The sequence below is a fragment of the Halichoeres trimaculatus genome, unplaced genomic scaffold (assembly GCF_033239565.1).
Source record: "Halichoeres trimaculatus isolate MK-OKI-2021-1 unplaced genomic scaffold, fHalTri1.1 fHalTri1_scaffold_22, whole genome shotgun sequence".
Taxonomy (NCBI): Eukaryota; Metazoa; Chordata; class Actinopteri; order Labriformes; family Labridae; genus Halichoeres; species Halichoeres trimaculatus.
The window spans coordinates 4,720,128-4,740,345 of NW_027437200.1; the positions used below are offsets into that span (position 1 = coordinate 4,720,128).

Here is a 20,218-nt window from a genome sequence, read left to right on the forward strand (position 1 = left end):
TTACTGATCACACTATCACAGGTTTATTATTTTCTGTTTATTGATTTGCTCCTTTATATTCATGTATCTATACGTATATCATAAATGTACTAAAACAGAGCAAAGACGATGTGTAAGATGTAAAAACTCAGCAATGTTTAATGAAAAATATATGGTCATTTAACGTTTTCATGTGGGAAACAACATAGATCAAGTTAAGGGGTGATGGTGCCTGAGCTATAGGTCCGACCCTCATGTAAGACTTTGACACCCCGAAAGAGAGAAATTGGAGAGGTTGAGAAATTCATAATTTTAAATTTTAATTACATTGAACATTACAGTATTTTCTATATTTATACTACGAAGTCGGAGAATCTTTCAGCATGATTTCGAACCCCCTACAATGGACCGTACCATTTCCTACCCTTACATTAAATTAATCTGCGCAGTCACTCCCAGCCGTTAGTGACCCTGGTTTGACCCGTGCTAGCGCCAAACGAGGTAGCCTGTGAGCTAATGTGAGTAGCTTTAAACCAAAAGACATTACTTTTTTAACCTTTTAATGTCATTGTGTTTAACTACATGTGAAAATAACATTGCCTTCAATGTCTTAATGTCTGAATACATAGCGTCAACGATCTGTGAACGTGTCTTAAGCTTAGCATTTCTATGTCAATTGTACCTAATTTTAGCTAACGCTGGTTTAGAAAAAGGTTTTTGTGTAGTCCTTACAATGTAAAAAAATAAATACTAGAATTTAAAATGAATCAAACTCAAGCGGATTCAAAATCCTACATAACCTGAAGATATGGATTGAGTAAATATTGAAGTATTTAAGTAGGTGTTTCAGTTTGAAAGGACTACAGGTTAAAACTGAGGAAAAGATTGTTAAATAGTGGTATGGATCATAGACTGTATATAGAGTGGACAGCGTGGCTCTGCTGTTTATCATTGTACGGTTTTGAAGCCAAAATACCGCCACCTCAGGCGCCACCGTTGTAGCAGTTTGGAGCCAGAGTCTGCGCAGTAGAGACGATGAGGGATTCTGGGAGAATCTGAGTGGAGCTGGGTGACAAAAATAATGATTATTTATTTTCTTTTAAGAGTCTAATCACTTCTTGACTTTACCTCCTGACATATTTTACAATCCCCGAAAAAAATACACGAGAACGGCATCTGTCAGTCATCGTTAAACGTTACATAAAGCCTTGTTTTTAACCACATATAACTACTGAAAACAAAACTTGTCAGAAAAAAGAGGACTTGAATACAAGACAGCAAAATGATATCTTCATCAACAATCGGACGTGAGAAAGATTTCTACGAGGTGTAATGATTTTTTAAAGTTTGACCACAGCTCATCTGGAATGGCTGGAAAGCTGTAATTTTAAACCTATACTGCACACAGCCACCAGGGGGAGCAGTTTTTGTGGAGACCTCACTCTGAGCTGAGCAAGAAGACGTCCGTTTTTATTTATCTATTATGTAAGTATTTCAGATTTTTACCTCTGGGTCTCAAGTCACTTATCTAAAGACTGGTCGCTCTGGGGGATTGGCTGGAAACAACTGATCATCTAAAATGAAAAAGACAACACACAATGCTCTGCACAGTTTGGGAACCACTGGTTTAATCTTTATTAAAGTAGATAATTATTTACAGTACTGTCCGTATAATACAAAAGCTGTTAATTATCCATCAAAGGAGAAAGTGTAGTCGAGTGAAAACACAAGGTACTTTAGTGTCTTTGAGTGCAGTTAAAGGTAGCTTTAACAATGAATTTAAAGTTTGTTGTGATATTTCTGGTCAGACAAATGGTCTTTTGTCTGACTTTGTGCTTGAGTTAGTGTTTTTCCTTTTTTCTTATTCTCTTGAAAACTGTCATCCTTTCTGTGACTAAAGCAGAGATGGGTAGCCATAACCGGTTCCTGTTAAGAATCGTTTAGAAATGCCTAAATCCATCATCATTATCCTTTGTGCTTAACGATTCCCTTGTCAGTTCTTTACAATATACTGGAGTGGTCAGACCTTATGCCGACATCACTTGACATGCCACGGTTCAATTATGTTACAGTACAGAGAAAATTCACAGGAGGAACTGATAAGGGAATTGATAAAGATAACTTTTATGTTATCAACAACTGACCACTCAAAGCTCTTTACACTGCTAGACTCATTCACACATCTACACCATTCACACACCAATGGCTGCCACAGTAAGGAACTGCCATTATTAGCTAATCTTATACACACACATTCAAACACCGCTGAACAACAGACGGCACAATTAAGGGTTCAGCCTTTTGCTCAAGGACACTTCGGCAAGGTGGTTTGATCAAACTCCTGACCTTTCATTTGAGAGATGACAACCCCACCGCTGAGCCACAGATGCTCAGATCACTAAAGTCACATCAAATCACCCTCATGGAAAAGAGATAAGGCACATTTCACTTTGGCAGAGGAGAAACTGTTAGCTGGTGAGAGGGATATAGACAGATGTGGTGGTCTCAAGAAGCTGCTTGATGGATTTGTTTCAACTTGACTTTTTGGATGAGACGCCAACAAATGCACAAGCCTAAATTCCAAAGAGGACAGGTAGGACTCGGTTAGTGTTCACTATAAAGAGTCTACATCTGCTCTGTATGAAGAAAGGATAATATGAATGGTATATCATAGTCATGAGCTAACGAGTGATAATTGTGAGAAAAGTCACTCGTTAGTACTTTTTTGATATAATAAATAATCTGTGATGTTAAAGAGAAGAGATGGCTAATGGTTATGTTTGGCACTGTATCATTTAGACTTGCTGGCACTGAAAAAGGCTGATACTGCAGATGAATGTGATGTTCTCATGTTCGTTTAAATAATAGATAAATTAACTTTCAGACGTTGAAACATTCAGAGTTATAAGTCTGGAGAGTCATGCTCTTACTTAGTGATAAGGTTGAAATAAATATTAAAGGTGGATCCTTACAGAGAGGTTAATGTTACAGCTATCAGTTGGATAATCTCTGTACTGAAGTCTGTTAGTGGACCGTCACAGAGACTGAGTCATATCAGTAGATCCACTCCTGAAGAAACCTTCAAACCAAGCGGCAACCTCCGGTCTGAGAATATGAGACAATGCGGAAATGCTAAAATCTGCTGTTTCTCGAGTGTTCGCTTGAGGCTGGCTCCGGAAGTAACGGAAGTCACAAACACACCAAGCTAAAAAAAGCTGTTTTCAAAGCAGAAATTAACCTATTTACAGCCTGGTTCAAAAAACGTCTCCTGTCTGAGTCGCTAAGTTTACTACCAGCACCCACAGTTCAGGGGTTAATTTTTTTTCTAACCCTGCCATTGGGAGGGAGAGGCACAGCTGAGGGTCACGTGACCGACAGGCGCCTTACAGCCGAGTTTATGCTTGACGCAGTTGCGTGGTCGCATGGTTTGCGCGCCACAAGTGACGTCAACGCGCACCTCGTGACAGTCGGGCGCGCTGGCGCGTCGTGTGGTCGTGCACCTCCAAAATTTTTAAACGTGTCGCAAGAGCTGCGAGTGGCGCTTCTAGATTTTAGAAATGGACAAAATAGAGGGTAGACTTGCTGAGCTTGTACACTCAAATGAGCATTTATATAATCCATCATTAAGCAGTCATAAAGACCATCAAATGGCACTGAACTCCTCATCTACAGCCCGCATGGGTTTAAAGAGCTGGGTGTGTTCCCCTTTCAGATGCCTCAACGGGAGGACAGACCTCTCCGGCGCTGCTTTTGTCTGCTCAACAACAGTACACATAATAATTCCTCCTCCTCCATTCCTACCTTTCGTGCCACCATTGTTTTGGTCCCTATGTTTGGTCCACGTGACTTCACTTCTTTGTCTTTTAGTTGCTTTTACTGCTTTCTGCAACATTTTTTTCTCTACTGCTCCCTGTCTTTGCGGCGAATATATTAAAACAGAGAATACGCCAAGCATAAATGCCACTGCGCTCTAGTGAGTGAACGGAGCCAGGAGAAAGTATAACTAGCCCTTAAGGCTGTATGCGAAGCCCATGCCACTACCAATATGGCCGCTATAGCCAATGTGCTTCATTTTCCGTTTCAGAAACAGACAGGTGACGTCGGCGAGACTACGTCCATGTTTTATACAGTCTATGCTTCAAACCAGTCTTTAAGGCACTTAACGGCTTTCCTTACTGCCACGTTAACTCAGTTTGAGGTCAATGAAAACAGAGTTTTTAGAAAAATATAAAAACTTGTGAAAACTCTGTTTGTTGTTTCCATGTGGACTGTTCTTTATCACCTTACCCCAGCACAAAGTGGGAAACAGGGATCTCAAACTTGTGCCATGGAGGGCCAAGAGAGGTTTTCTCTCCAACCAAAAACTCCACTAGTTTTCACTGATTAGTCCCTGCTCTCTGCTTGAAGGTGAGGTAATCAGTGAAATCAGCTGGTAGAGTTTTTGGTTGGAAAGAAAACCTGCAGCCTCTTGGCCCTTCATGGCACGAGTTTGAGATACCTGCTCTAGAACCTCTGGACCTACAAACCACCAAGAGTCAATGAGGAACCGGCTAACCAGGGCCCAAACCCAGGGTACAGAGGTTCAGTGAAGGTGGTGCTGAAGGTGTGGAGATGGATCAGGGTGTCAGAGGAGACGATGTAGAAGGACAGAGTGCCAGCAGGATGGTCTACATACACTGCTACTCTGTGAGAGTCAGAAGAGTAGGCGGAAGAGATGTCTGTTTCTCTGTTGTTGTGCCGGACTAGGCAACCTCCGTCAAAGCAGATCAGACTCCAGGACTGATTGTTCCATGCAAACACACATTCATCACTAAACCCTCTCCTCCTGATTCCTGCGTATGTCACAGATACAACAACTCTTCCTCTCCACTCAAACTCCCAGTAACAGCGACCAGTCAGACCAGTCCTACACAGCACCTGGGGCCAGTAGTCAAATCTTTCTGGGTGATTGGGGTAAGACTGAACATCCTTCACATGTGTCACCGTCCTGCTGTTGTTTGACAGTTTGAGTTTTGTGTTCATGGTGTTTGTGTTCACTTCCAGCTCACAGGCCCCTGGTGGAGAGAAGGAGACACAGCAAAGAAAACATTTTAATTAAACCATTCAACATCAGACAGGTACAGAAGCGTATTGCATTCACTTGCAGAAAAAAAAAAACTCAGGTTTTTCAGAGTAATTAATTCTTCAGTTTGTTTTTTGTAGTCATGTTTTTTTTTGTGGTAATATTTTTTTATTGGTTTGTTTTTTGTTATAACTTTTTCTGTTTTTACGAGTAATTTTTTTGTGGTAATTTTGTTTTTCTGATTAATACTTTTTGATTGGTTTGTTTTTGTTATGATTATTTCAGTTTTTATGAGTAATTTTTTTTCTGTTTTCAGATTAATTTTTTCCTGTTTTTCTGAGTAAATTTTTCCTGAAGTATCGAGCTATTTAGAAATCCCGCGAGAACCTCAACATGCTGTTTTTCGTGGTAATTTTTTCCTCCTGTTTTTAGGAGTAATTTTTTTTCCTGAAGTATTGAGCTACTTTGAAATCCTGTGAGAACGTCCAACCTGCAGACGTCCCGTGGATGTGTGGTGGCTCCTGTGTCCCGCACGGATCAGGGATCCTGTTCAGCACATATATGCCTTATCCTTAACTTTACCAGTCCGTACCGGGCCAATAAAGGTAAGGTATTAGCCACAGACAGGGTATGATACCCTTGTTGTGTTTTCCACTTTATCCTTATATTTTATATAAGGGATTTCGAAGTAGCTTGATACTTCAGGAAAAAATTACTCTGAAAAACAGGAAAAAAGTAATCTGAAAACAGGAAAAAAAATACTCATAAAAACAGAAATAATTCTAACAAAAAACAAAACAATAAAAAAAGTATTAATCAGAAAAACAAAATTAACTACCACAAAAAACAAACTGAGGAATAAATTACTCTGAAAAACCTGAGTTGTTTTTTTTTTCTTCAAGAAAATGTAATACGCTTCCATAGACAGGATTTCTCTGTCCAACACACTTAAATGAAGTTGCTGAGTGTTGATGAACCACAGTAGACTCTCAGACCTAGGCACATAGCAAACAAAGTTGGTCTGATGACTGGATGTCAGTGATGGGAGCTAGAGGTGAACACAGCAGCCTCACAGTTTAACAGAGATGCATGTAGACACAACTTTACTGAATGAATCCCAAGCTGTGTTCTCATGGATCAAACTTTAACACTTACACTTCTGCAGACCAGGTTTCAACCTATGTGATCCATCATGATCCAACCTGAGGACAGAAAAAGACACTTTAAACATGTATCTTCATCCTGATCAGGCTCTTCTGTTGACATGAATACAGCCTGCTATCAGACACTTTCAGAGGTACAAAGTGTAAGACTGTAAACTGAATTGACTTAAGCCAATGAAATTAATTTATAATTCAACAGTGACTGATGAACACCCTCTCACTGTGAACACATGACTATCTGTCCACCTGTCTGTACATCCCTGGAGCTGTACCTCAGTGTGTCCAGTCTGCAGTCTGGATCCTCTTGGTGAGCCAACAGCAGCTTCTTTCCTCGTTCTCCTGGATGGTTGTAGCTCAGGTCCAGCTCTTGCAGACTGGAGAAGCTCAGTGCTGAGGCCAGAGAAGCACAGCCTTCCTCTGTCACCATACAACCTGACAGACTGCACACACACACACACACACACACACACACACACACACACACACACACACACACACACACACACACACACACACACACACACACAAGCTCTTTATATCAATAAGTTCCAGTTGCAGATCATTATACAGCTTTAAGAAAAAGTACGTAAACCTTTTGTAAAACGTGGATTTCTGCATAAATTGGTCATAAAAAGTATTCTGACCTACATCTTAGTCATTACAATGAACAAATACAGTCTGCTTAAACTGATACCACATTAAGAATGATAAGTTATCATTTTTTGATTTAACACACACTGTGGGAGCATCCACAATGCAATATGGAAAAACCTCGGCTTTTGACTTCTCAAAGAGCTAAAGGGAGTCAGGAGCCAGCCAACCTGGTGTCAATGGCCTTCATTTATCAATCTTGCGTGGGAAAACGATTCCTATGGCAACATTCACGTGTGATCTATGAAACGCGCGTGCCAAGGCCAATCACAGTGTACGCCTGACCATTAGAAGCCACAGAATTATTAACTGTTTCCATTCAGGTCCAGAAACGTGGAAAGTTGTCCTTTAAAGATGTGTCTGAGCTCTGAAAGAAGCTGCAGACTCCAGCCTGAACCTGTCACAGACTGAGGTAGTGTTGCCAACTCCTCAGCATCGGAAGTCGCCATAGGCCCGCCCAAAAGTAGCTAGAAGTCGTCAGATCGCTTTTTTCTGTCCACCGGGGGGGTGGCTGAGCCTGCAGCTGCCTACCTGTCAACTGAGCCGTCAGAAAGACAGAAAACAGCACTTTTTTAAACTTTTCTCCTGTGATCTCGGAGCCCCCGACCACCAAAAAAAGTCGCTAGATTTCTCGCTAGTTGCTTTTCTCTTAATTTGTCGCTGGGGGGTGTCCAGAAAGTCGCTAAAAATAGCAACAAAATCGCTAAGTTAGCAACACTGGACCGAGGAGGGAGTGGAGCTGTGTATCGATCGTGCGCAATTACGCACGGATAGACTGTAATTTAATGATTTTTCGTATCACGAGACAAGCACATAGGTTGTGATCTCATGTAAATGAACGTATTCTGTCAATAACTACTCACTTTTTCGTGCACAGTTCCCGTTCATATGATAATATATATGAGGAGTGAAATAATCACCTTCACAGAGAATCCTGTTATCATACAGCTTCCTTAAAAAAAATCCAGGATAAAAGTTCAATCCAGCGTCCTCTGAATGTTCTCTGCGGAGACTTTATGATGGACATGAGAATGTATTAAAAACTGATAACTGCCTCTCTATTTTTATCTTTATTAAGTAAACCGATAAAGGAAACAATTTTTTAAATATAATTCAAGGATCTAAATAGAAATCTGAGAACATCAGTTTTTATTTCTAAAAATGTTTTGTGCTCATATGATCTAATAATTCTCCTCCACAGAAGACTTCCTGTACTGCACCGCGCTCCCCTCGACACGAAACTTGCATACACTAACTCAGACCTGGCGCGGGATTTGAGTGTTCCCGACGCCCACGTTCAGATTGATAAATGCCGATCTGTGCGTGGAAAGGAGCGTACACCCATTTTTCAGGCATACGCACTTTTGATAAATGAAGGCCCATGAGAGGAGATGGGATGTGTTAGATAATGCTGCCCTTAATCAGAAATACTTCCCCAGGGGGGATAGCATCTGTCTCCATACCATCCAGGAGAGTAGAACGTTATCAGCCTACCAAGGCCGACACAGGGGAGCCGAAAAAGAGACAGAGATTGTTTGGGTCAGGCAGACTCTGCAATTCTACGTCTACCTTGAGTCCCTGGTCAACTCTGAGGCATGCCAATTGACCTAATTTGGTGGTCCATTACAGCCAAACCGAGCTGACAACTTCTCCAAGTGGTTGTCCACCTTGCGATGAGTCCAGTAATCACATCCTGCTTGTGACTAACTTCGCATATCGCTTGAGTCTCAGTGTTGACAGCCTTGCACAATCCCTCAATGACGGGCAGCTTGTCGATCGCCAAAAGTGCTGCCTGTGTCTTCTGAAGTTTGCAAAAATCAGGAAACTGCCAACTCCAAACAGCAGAAAGCCTGTTATTATAATTCAAAATATATAGACATCTTCAGCATCCTCGACGAAAAAGATTGACAGGCATGCGGTCCTCCACAAATTCCAGTAGACGTAAACATATACCACTTTAGAGTTTGACATTTTCAGGAAGCATTAGAATAGAATGCATATATCTAATGTACCTAAGACGTTTCTTGTTTGCTCACCTGAGAGTTTCCAGTTTGCAGTGTGGACTTTTTAGTCCATCTGATAACAGCTTCACTCCTGAATCCTGCAGGTTGTTGTTACTCAGATCCAGCTCCCTCAAACTGGAGGATGAGGAGCTGAGGACTGAGGACAGAGCTTTACAACTTTTCTCTGAGAGGTCACAGCCACTCAGCCTGGAGAGGAATCAGAAATACATCATTAAAGTATCAGAAACACCTGCTGATTTTCTTCATACATGATAAAAGTAACATCTAACCAGGACAGTCATGTGTGCACTTACAGAGCTTTCTTTGAGACTTTGATCACCGGTAGCAGCCTCAGAAGAGCTTCCTCTGAAGCAGAGTACTTCTTCAGGTCAAACAGGTCCAGATCTTTGTCTGAGGACAGTAAGATGAAGACCAGAGCCGACCACTGAGCAGGAGACAGTTGATCTGTGGAGAGACGTCCTGATCTCAGGGACTGTTGGATCTCCTCCACCAGAGAACGATCATTCAGTTCATTCAGACAGTGGAACAGGTTGATGCTTTTCTCTGCACATATATCCCCATTTGTCTTCTCCTTGATGTATTGGACTGTTTTCTGATTGGTCTGTGAGTCACTTCCTGTCTGTGTCAGTAGACCTCTGAGGAGACTCTGATTGGTCTGCAGAGAGAGACCCAGAAGGAAGCGCAGGAACAAGTCCAGGTGTCCATTTGGACTCTGTAAGGCCTTGTCCACTGCACTCTGGTAGAAACGTGTTTCCTTCTTTTCTCCTAAAAGGTTAAACCACCAGGATGTTGTTTGTTCTTTTTCCATCAGGTTCACTCCAGAGTTGGTGAAGGTCAGATGGACGTGAAGAGCAGCCAGGAACTCCTGAACGCTCAGATGGATGAAGCAGAACACTTTTTCCTGGTACAGTCCTCTCTCCTCTCTAAAGATCTGTGTGAACACACCTGAGCACACTGAGGCGTCTCTGATGTTGATGCCACACTCTGTCAGGTCTGATTCATAGAAGATTAGGTTTCCTTTCTGCAGCTGCTCAAAAGCCAGTTTTCCCAGAGACTCAATCATCTTCCTGCTCTCTGGACTCCAGTGAGGATCAGTCTCAGCTCCTCCATCGTATTTGATGCTCTTCAGTTTGGACTGAACCATCAGGAAGTGGATGTACATCTGAGTCAGGGTTCTAGGCAGCTGTCCTCCCTCAGTGGTTTTCAGCAGATCCTCCAGAACTGTAGCAGTGATCCAGCAGAAGACCGGGATGTGGCACATGATGTGGAGGCTTCTGGAAGTCTCGATGTGGGAGATGATTCTTTTGGCCTGCTCCTCATCTTTGAATTTTTTCTTGAAGTACTTGTCCTTCTGAGGATCAGTGAACCCTCTTACCTCTGTCACCCTATCCACACACTCAGGAGGGATGTGATTGGCTGCTGCAGGTCGTGTGGTTATCCATAGACGAGCAGAGGGAAGCAGGTTCCCCTTGATAAGGTTTGTCAGCAGCACATCCACTGGGGCGGACTCTGTACCATCAGTCAGAATCGGATTGTTGTGGAAGTCCAGAGGAAGTCGACACTCATCCAGACCGTCAAAGATGAACAGGACCTGGAAGTGCTGAAAGCTGCAGATTCCCCCTTCTTTGGTTTGAGGAAAGAATTGATGAACCAGTTCCACCAAGCTGAACTTTCTCTCCTTCAGCACATTCAGCTCTCTGAAAGTGAATGGAAATGTGAACTGGATGTCCTGGTTGGTTTTGTCTTCAGCCCAGTCCAGAGTGAACTTCTGTGTTAAGACTGTTTTCCCGATGCCAGCCACGCCCTTTGTCAGCACTCTTCTGATTGGTTCCTGTCTTCCAGTTAAGGGGTTGAAGATTTCTTGATGACTGATTGTTGTTTCTGCTCTGTCTGATTTCCTGAAAGCTGTTTCAATCTGTCTGACCTCATGTTCCTCATTGACCTCTCCAGTCCCTCCCTCTGTGATGTAGAGCTCTGTGTAGATCTGGTTCAGAAGAGTTGGATGTCCTGCTTTAGCGATCCCTTCAAACACACATTGGAACTTCTCCTTCAGCTCAGACTTCAGTTTACGTCTGCACTCTGGAACGACAGTTTCTGAAGGAAGAAGCAGCAACAATTGATATCAATGAGTGAAGGAACCAAACTTTTTTAGAAAACGCTTTAAACAAATGCTAAATGATGTGCAGAGTGTCAAACCAAAACTCTTACTGCTCCACAGACAGTCAGCCAGCTCTGCATGCTTCCTGCTCCTCAGGAAGTGTACGGTGAACTTCAGAAACGCTTCCCTACACCTCTTCTGTTCTTCATCCCCTTCACCCTCAATCTCTAAGGGTTCTGGGTAATCTGGACCCAGAACCCTCTGGACTGTCGTTAGCTCGTTCCTTACAAAGGTGATAAAGTCCTCCTTCAGCAGCTGGAACAGAACGAGTGATAGAACATTCAAACTGAACACAAAGTGTGGTTCTTCTGAGATTCTGAAGTACTCGTAAAGAAAAAGAAAAGCACAGAAATGACTGATAGATGAGCAAAAAATCTGGGCAGGTGTAGTCCACTTTAAAGTTGGGATGTACTCACCGCAAATGTGGGGCCCAGTTGTGTCGGATGATGCTGGAAGGACTGTTCACTGAGGGTCTCCTGCTGACCTCTTCAGAAAAACATCAGACACAAGGACAGAGCATACAGTGATTTAATACCATCATTACACCAACATTAACAAGGCCTGAGTGCTAACACCTGACTATACACAACTGATGGATTTCTTATGAGCCCCCCAATTGAGTGCCTTAAGCTGCATTTCCACCAATCAGACCGGTTCGTTTCATCTCGGTATGGCGCGCATTTTATGGCGTTTCTATTGACTCATCCCGGGACAGATCCCTAAATAACCACTTTTTGAGACCCTTTCGTATAGGTGCCAGACTGAACTAATCCGCTCTCGGAAGGTGGTTGATAAAAGGTTGATTAGTCAAAAGAATCGTCACTTACCCTGACAGTGGCTGCATTTCTCCTGGCAGCACACAGACTTCTCTGAAACAAAGCTTGATTGCACAATGTAACAGAGAGATACATTACAATCACAGAGAGGACGAAATGCTGCATGTCCTCCATCTGTGCTCTTTGTTTACTGTGACGTGTTTTTCTTCTTTGTTGGATTTATTAGAGGGGTAAACTGCTACGGCGTCACGCTATTGTTGAACAGCTGCAGCTTTTGGCATCTGGCTAACACACCGCTTCCATGACAGGGCACAGTTTGCTGTAGAAATGCAAACAGCATCAGGCTTAACTGTACCAAACAAGGCCAAACCGTACTGAGCTGAACCGGACTGCTTGGTGGAAACGCGGCTTAAGTGATGGGGTTCTCCCCCGAAGCCAAGAGACTCCTTAGGGGCCATTTACATGACGAAGGTTTTTAGGTTAAACGCAAAAGTATTATTGCATTTCGGCCTCACGTACATGGAAACGGCGTTTTAGCTGACCTAAAAAGCACACTTCTGAAGCGACCTCCTGAGTGGAATTTCTCTGAAATTTTGCTGCCACAGGTGCCGTGTAAACAGCAAGCCTGAGTTTTCAGTGAAAGCACTGACATCATGCTTCACTTCGCTTCGCGCAAGTGCATACAATAGTATTGTTGTTACGATCATCGTGTACTACCGTGTTGTGCTTGTGCTGATGAATCTGCTGACTGTCTTTAACAAAATGTGCAAATGTTGCTCTCAGCATTCACCTATACACCAGATGATCAGACCAAAAGCTGCTTCGAGACAAGACTGTTATGGCGCCAACTACAGGCTTGGCATGCTTACTGCAGCATTATCAGTCCCTCAGCCTTTCCATGTGAATGCAGACTTTTTTCCCTGCATTTTAGCGTTTATGGATAAACCATTGACATGTAAACGGGGCCTCAGTGTGTGTAGAGGAAGGGTCTGACTGTTCAGAGAACCAAGCCTTCTTGGAGGCTCCAGGCAGGGTTCTGAACGGGGGTTCTTTAGCTCTTAAAGGGGCAATAATGCTCGTGTGAGGAACAATTTTGCCAATGTGGATTGGTCATAATGAAAACCACTGATAAAATGTATTTAGCTGATGAACAAAACATAGGTGTCTTAGTCCATAAACAAATCAGGTAAAGAGCCAAAACAGCCCTCAGCTTTAATATTTCTTACTCACTGTTTTGACCCTGCATCTTAGACTACATCAATGGAAGAAAGTCTTTTTTTTTTCAGAAAAGGCCTCTACAAGTTAAATTTAATCATACTTACACCCTGTCAGCAGATTCTTCTTCTTTAAAGTCTATATGGCGAGGAACAGATGCATCGGACACACAGCTGGGTCCAGGAGAGTGCGGTCTCTGCTGTTGCACCCTGAAAACAACAATGCAGTACAATTACTGATGTTTGTGTGAGCTTTCCCATTAGTTTAACCTAAAATAGGGTCAAGACAAATGAAACTGATGTAAATTTTTATGAACACATGTTCATAAAGTTTTCATATGTTCTTCTAACTTTTATGTTGGCTTTAGTTACGGAGAGTGGGTTCAGGGTTGGAGCTATCATGAGATAATCTTGAGTGTTTATTTATACACAGATGCAGAATCAGCTGCATCAGCAGACAGAGAGATAGAGAAATAAGGGTCCTGGACACAACTTTGAGGAGGTAGCATGGTGTGTAAATGTGGGCAGTCTTTCTATAGATTGAAAAAAATGACACTGCTCCCTGTCTGAGACATAAATAATCAGGTATAGAGCTGGTGAAGCCCTCACCTGTAGTGTTTCTGTTAACCCTGCATCTGAGCGTAACAAACAGACTCTTTCACGAAAAGACAACGCTGCTGGACAAGACTTTCATTTGTGTAGTTCAGGAATTACAAGACTGCTATTTTTCAGTTATAAAGTCTCTTTGTGTTTTATTTAGTAACTCTTACCCTGTGTCAACAGATTCTCCTTTTTTAAAGTCTATATGGCGAGGTACAGATGCATCGGACACACAGCTGGGTCCAGGAGAGTCTGGTCTCTGCTGTTGCATCCTGAAAAAAACAATGCAGTATAGGGCTGAACGATTTTAAGAAAAGATTGAATTGCGATTTTTCTGGCAGATATTGTGATTTCAATTCGATTCACGATTTTCGTCAAATTAAGCTTTGGGATATTCACACGCAGGGCTGAACGATTTTAGGAAAAGATCTAATTTTTCTGGCAGATTTTGCAATTCACGATTCTTTAATCATCAATAGTGATGATAAATAATCTGTTTTCATCAACTTCTACTCCTAAACAGAGGCTTTGTGTTGTTGACCTGCTTACCAGCACTTTTAACATATAGATTGTCTACAAATTTGTAAAACAGAATGTGTATAATACTTGACACAACAGATCCTGAGTCAGTCAGGAGCGCTGCAAAAAATTGCAGCTTTGGCGATCTCAAAATTGCATTGTCTAAAATTGGGATTTTGATCTGAAAACGATAAATTGTTCAGCCCTAATGCAGTACAATTAATGATGTTTGTGTGAGCTTTCAAATAAGTTTGACCTAAAATAGGGTCATCTACTACTGAGCTGATGTAAAATGTAATTAACACATGTGCATTAAGTTTTCATATGTTCTTCTCACTACACATTTGTTGGCTATAGTTACGGAGAGTGGGTTCAGGGTTGGAGCTATCATGAGATAATCCTGAGTGTTTATTTATACACAGATGCAGAATCAGCTATATAAGCAGACAGAGAGACAGAGAAATGAGGGTCCTGGACACAACTTTGAGGAGGTAGCATGGTGTGAAAATGTGGGCAGTCTTTCTATAGATTGAAAAAAATGACACTGCTCCCTGTCTGAGACATAAATAATCAGGTAAAGAGCTGGTGCAGCTCTCACCTGTAGTGTTTCTGTTAACCCTGCATCTGAGCGTAACAAATAGACTCTTTCACAAAAAGACAACGCTGCTGGACAAGACTTTCATTTGTGTAGTTCAGGAATTAGAAGACTGTTATTTTTCAGTTAAAAAGTCTCTTCATGTTTTATATAATAACTCTTACCCTGTGTCAACAGATTCTCCTTTTTTAAAGTCTATATGGCGAGGTAAAGATGCATCGGACACACAGCTGGGTCCAGGAGAGTCTGGTCTCTGCTGTTGCATCCTGAAAACAACAATGCAGTACAATTACGGATGTTTGTGTGAGCTTTCCAATTAGTTTAACCTAAAATAGGGTCAAGAAAAATGAAACTGATGTAAATTTTTTTGAACACATGTTCATAAAGTTTTCATATGTTCTGCTCACTTTTATGTTGGCTTTAGTTTTGTAGGAGGGAGTTCAGGGTTGGAGCTATCATGAGATAATCTTCAGTATTTATTTACACACAGATGCAGAATCAGCTTCATAAGCAGACAGAGAAGGGTCCTGGACACAACTTTGAGAAAGTCGCATGGTGTGAAAATGTGGGCAGTCTCTCTATAGATTAAAAAATGACACTGCTTCTGTCTGAGACATGAATAATCAGGTAAAGAGCTGTTGCAGCCCTCACCTGTAGTGTTTCTGTTAACCCTGCATCTGAGCGTAACAAACAGACTCTTTCACGAAAAGACAGCGCTGCTGGATAAATCTTTCCCTTGTGTAGTTTAGGAATTAGAAGACTGCTATTTTTCAGTTATAAAGTCTCTTCATGTTTTATTTAATAACTCTTACCCTGTGTCAACAGATTCTCCTTCTTTAAAGTCTATATAGCGTGGTAAAGATGCATAGGACACACCGCTGGGTCCAGGAGAGTCCGGTCTCTGCTGCTGGGGCCTGAAACATACAGATCACATTATGGACTATGAGCTTTAGTAGTTCAGCAGTAGGGCTGCACCTATGATTATTTTTGATGTTGACGAATCTTATGATTATTTTTTCGATTAGTTGATCAAGCATGATTATATTGTGTTTCAATTTAATCTGGCCTTTAAAATGTGCAGACCTTTAAAATCAAACCTGCACATTGCATTTTCACTGCATTTACCCAGAGTTAGGTTCTCGCCACTGATTGGTCAGCCCTGTGTCATGTGAGCGGGTAAAAGGAAGATGAAGGTTTTGTTCTCAGTGTTGGTTGACAAGACCGCTTATTACTGACTTTGGGCTTATTTTTTAATGTTTAGTTGCTTTGCTATAATCCTGCTTGACTCTCTCAGCTCTCCATGACGACGCGTTTGGTTTTGTTTGTCTTCATGCGCTACTTCCACTTCGCTCATGCACACTCCACCCCTCTTCCTCCCTGCTGAGTGTTTCGGGTGCAGTGTGTGGATGAATGAGCTCCATCTGATTAATGTCCTTTCTCTTTGTCCTAACAAAGTTAGGGGAGTTTTGACTCTAGATTGTGACCCAAATCCTGAAAAACTATTTAAACTCTTTAAATCACGTTATCAGGCACTTAACACCAGGAGCTGTCAGGCTGTCCAAGCCAGAGATGCAGAGCCTCTGCCAGCAGCACGCAGATATTTCCTCAAAAATATTCCTCATGTTTGAAATTAGTGATCTTTTCCTATAAGTGTCCAATTAAGTGGTGCTTCATCCAGTGAACTGAAGTCACAGATGAGCATTTCCCACCTGGTATTTCATTTCACCATTTGACATCAATAAACACAATAATACGACGCGTTGACTTTTAAATTTTGGGTTGATAAATTTTTATAGTTGACGTAGTAGATTATGTCCCCTAATCATTGTAGCCCTGTACAGCAGCAGATGACACCTTCAGAGAGCTGAAGCTGCATGAATCCAAACGCTGATAAGAACCAGAAAATCTGGATGAAAAACAAAAAAACTCACTCAGACATGTCTGAAAGAGCTGTGGTTCATCTCACCTCAGAGCTACATCTTCTTCAAGGACTTTGGAGGGAGGGACTGCCTCCTCTGTGGTCCCACACTGATCCATGGTAGAGCTCCCCCTGCTGGCAGAGCTGCTCTTTGTCACAGCTACAACGCAGACAGAGTCCAGCTGCCGAGGTCACATCCAGTCTGTGGGTTCAGCTGTGGAGAAAAGATTCTGCTGATTCACCTCCATCACCTCATCATCATCATTACCACCTCTTTGTCATCATCATACCATGATCATCACCATCTCATCGTTAGTCTGCAAACATCACATCTGCACACACTTGCAGAGTGCCTACATCAGGACACATTATCCATTTAGTCTGGTTTTAAGTCTCTATGGGAACTTTCTGTTTGGTGTGATTGCAGTGCCCCCTGTGGTCAGAATTGGTAGTGTTTATATGGGATTTAGACTTCCCATGGGCACTATCACCCACTATGGTCAAGACGTGGCTCATGCCAAGTCTATTGAAAGACTCTCAAGTTTGAACAGACCACTGCAGAATAACTGCTGACTGTGGGTTGGACTCAACATTAGCACAAACAGTTTATCCCTTTCAGCCTTTGGCTCGTGCTGTACCTCCTGTTTATCTTTCTTCTGCTCTTCTGTCCTTTTTCTGTCTGACAGTTAGGCTCCAGCTCCACCATCACTACAAAATTAATCACAGAAATTGTTTCAAGCAGAGGAAAACACAGCTTTTTTCTGTCAGACAGTCCAGCACCTGTGTTCATAATTACTACAAAATAAATCACTGAAATCTTTTGTAGCAGATTAAAAAAACACAGATCTCTCTTCTCTCTGCGAAACTTGGTCGGCCGACATAGTGTCACCAAAGAGACTTAAGATGCACATGACGTGAATGGATTTGTTACAACCCTCTCACAGATACTGCAAAATAACATTTAGATAATCTCATTTTAACTCATAGATTATCAATTTACTCACGGTATGATTAAGCATACCGATAAAACCCCCCTCTGTGAAGAACTCTTCCCCATGTTTCAGAAAGTCCCGGTGATGTCAAACCATCACAGAGCTGAGTCTCAATCTGTCAGTCAAGGTACTCCCTGAGGCTCCCTCCCCCTTCTCTCCTGTCTCTGGTGGGAGGGCCTGGTACAATTGAAGACAGGAAGAAGAATCTTTGGAGCTTTGGGATTCACCCTGTCAGTGCTCACATGTTGATGATAGTCTGTCCTCCTCTGGATGCTTCTGGAAAGTAGTCTCTCTCTGTCCCTCTGTAAAAGTTTAACAGGCTGGCCACAGAAAGCTAACATTAGCTCTCGTCTCGATCCTCTTTTTGACTCTCCATCCTGAGGTCTACAGCTCCCTGAATTTATGTGAACAGCGGGCGAGAGCGTTTTACTTGGATACCTGGATGAACTTAATGTCAGAGTAGTTTTAACCAAAACTTTGGGGAGTTTTAGGAACTCAGTAGCACCGTTAGCCGCCCCCAGCATTGGCCCTGTTAGCACCAGCACTGTTAGCATGCTACTGCCTGTACTCATATTTGAAGCAGCTAAATGAGCCCAGAGGCTGACTGACTGCTTGCAGTGGTTTTAAAGTGAACTGGATCTAACAGCGAATCTTTAAATCAGCCAACAGAGACGCTTACCTGAACTCAGACACAGAGGACTAAACTGCGACACAGTTGCAGACTCAAGAGAAAGCGAAACTAAAAACAGTCTGACTCATACAAGGCTCAGGGGATAGGCTGAGACTGGCTGTAGAAGCCTGGATGTTTAACTGTGTAACTCCTGAAATAGATATAAGTGCAGACTTTCATTAAACAAAAAGACTGGAGCAAAACACTTTCTTACTGATCCTCTTTAAATCAGTTACACTAAATATTAAGCTAAAGATAACTCACTGAATGACTCCTGTTGGTATCTGCAGATGTGGTCTTTGATTCATGTATATTGAAGGGGGTTCGGGCCGCTAAAGATGCGTCTAATTTCTTTTTTCTTTATAAGGTTCAATAAACTAATCTGAGTCAAACAGAGCAGCTCCTAAAGAAATGCATAAACTGGATTATAAAGTTACATCATAAATATCTTATAAGAATAAAATTTCAAATAGCTTAAACCCTAACTACTGCTGGATTTTTGTGTTGTGGCTTCAAGAAAGCTGCTATTTAGGGATGAGTTTATTCCTGATTAATAGAAAACTGATAGAAAGTTTCTCTATGTATTGTTATTGTTTTAGAACTATAATCACATTTACGTAGGAGTTGTGACTGCTTAATGTTGATAAAAATATAATTTTGAAAGTTTGTGAACCAGAAAGTCTATATTTGAATGAAAACAGAGCAAATACAAAATTTAACAACTAAAAACTGGAAACATTTGTTATGGCGGGATCACTGCATTAAAAACAGACATGTCTCTGTAGTAGACATCGCCGCATGTCTGTAAACACAGTTCATCACTGCATCCACAAAGTCATGTTTGAACCAAGTGGCAACCTCTGGTCTGAGAATATGAGACAATGCTGAAGTGCTAAAATCTGCTGTTTCTCGAGTGTTCGCTTGAGGCTGGCTTCGGAAGTAGCGGAAGTAACATACACAGCAAGCCAAAAAAAGCCATTTTCAAAGCAGAAATTAACCTATTTACAGCCTGGTTCAAAAAATGTCTCCTGTCTGGGTCGCTAATTTTACTACAGGCTCCCACTGAATTATGAATTATTTTCTAACACAGCCGTTCAGATGATATTAAGATCACGAGCTCCCCCAATAAGAGGCACAGCTGAGGGTCACGTGACGGCTGGTGCCCTATGGCTATAGGCAAAGCCCTTGCCACTACCAATATGGCCGCTATAGCCGATGTGCTTCATTTTCCGTTTCAGAAACAGATGGGTGACATCTGTGAGACTATGTCCATGTTTTATACAGTCTATGGTTTGAAGTGTATACTGTGAAGAGGAAACCAGATATTAATCTGATGCAGAACCAGCAGATTATTGACATGGTGCTCACTGTGGACTGACTCACCGCTAGAGACAGAAACTAGTGGACACAAGGGGAACTGCAGGTTTTAAATTTCTTTATCCTGTTCATTCATTTTAATGCATAGACTGTATAAAACATGGAAGTAGTCTCACCGACGTCACCCGTCCGGGGGAGCTCCCGATCTTAATATCATCTGAACAGCCACATTAGAAAAAAATTCACCCCCGTAAAGTGGGTGCCGGTAGTAAAATTAGCTCTGACAGGAGAGGTTTTTTGAACCAGGCTGTAAATAGGTTAATTTCTGCTTTGAAAATGGCTTTTTTTGGCTTGCTGTGTATGTAACTTACGCTGCTTCCGGAGCCAGCCTCAAGCGAACACTCCAGAAACAGCAGATTTTAGCACTTCTGCATTGTCTCATATTCTCAGACCGGAAGTTGCCGCTTGTTTTAATGCATACAAATACTAATGTCGTCATGCCTGTTTTTTTTTTACGTCACGTGTCCCATTTCCGCCCCTCTCCATACAAAGTTTTATTTCGAAGGAGCGGCCGGAAGCG

General features: G+C 42.0%; 1 protein-coding gene across 2 annotated transcripts; it reads right to left on the bottom strand.

Annotated features, from left to right (window-relative positions):
• Positions 1 to 391: 391 nt before the first annotated feature.
• On the bottom strand, positions 392 to 18,421 carry LOC141784426 (NLR family CARD domain-containing protein 3-like). 2 transcript variants are annotated; one of them, XM_074662261.1, is made up of 11 exons: positions 18,331 to 18,421; positions 16,708 to 16,873; positions 15,554 to 15,655; positions 13,136 to 13,237; positions 11,454 to 11,523; positions 11,088 to 11,292; positions 9,173 to 10,973; positions 8,892 to 9,065; positions 6,477 to 6,644; positions 6,197 to 6,243; positions 392 to 5,033 (listed from the first exon to the last, which is right to left on the bottom strand). In XM_074662261.1, exons 2-11 carry the CDS (start codon positions 16,776 to 16,778, stop codon positions 4,498 to 4,500), a joined length of 3,276 nt encoding a protein of 1,091 aa, XP_074518362.1. In that variant the 5' UTR covers positions 16,779 to 16,873; positions 18,331 to 18,421; the 3' UTR covers positions 392 to 4,497. The 2 variants fall into 2 exon arrangements, with proteins under 2 accessions (XP_074518362.1, XP_074518363.1); XM_074662262.1 differs by lacking the exons at positions 392 to 5,033; positions 6,197 to 6,243; positions 6,477 to 6,644; positions 8,892 to 9,065 and having other exon boundaries at positions 9,169 to 10,973.
• Between the last annotated feature and the right edge of the window lie 1,797 nt (positions 18,422 to 20,218).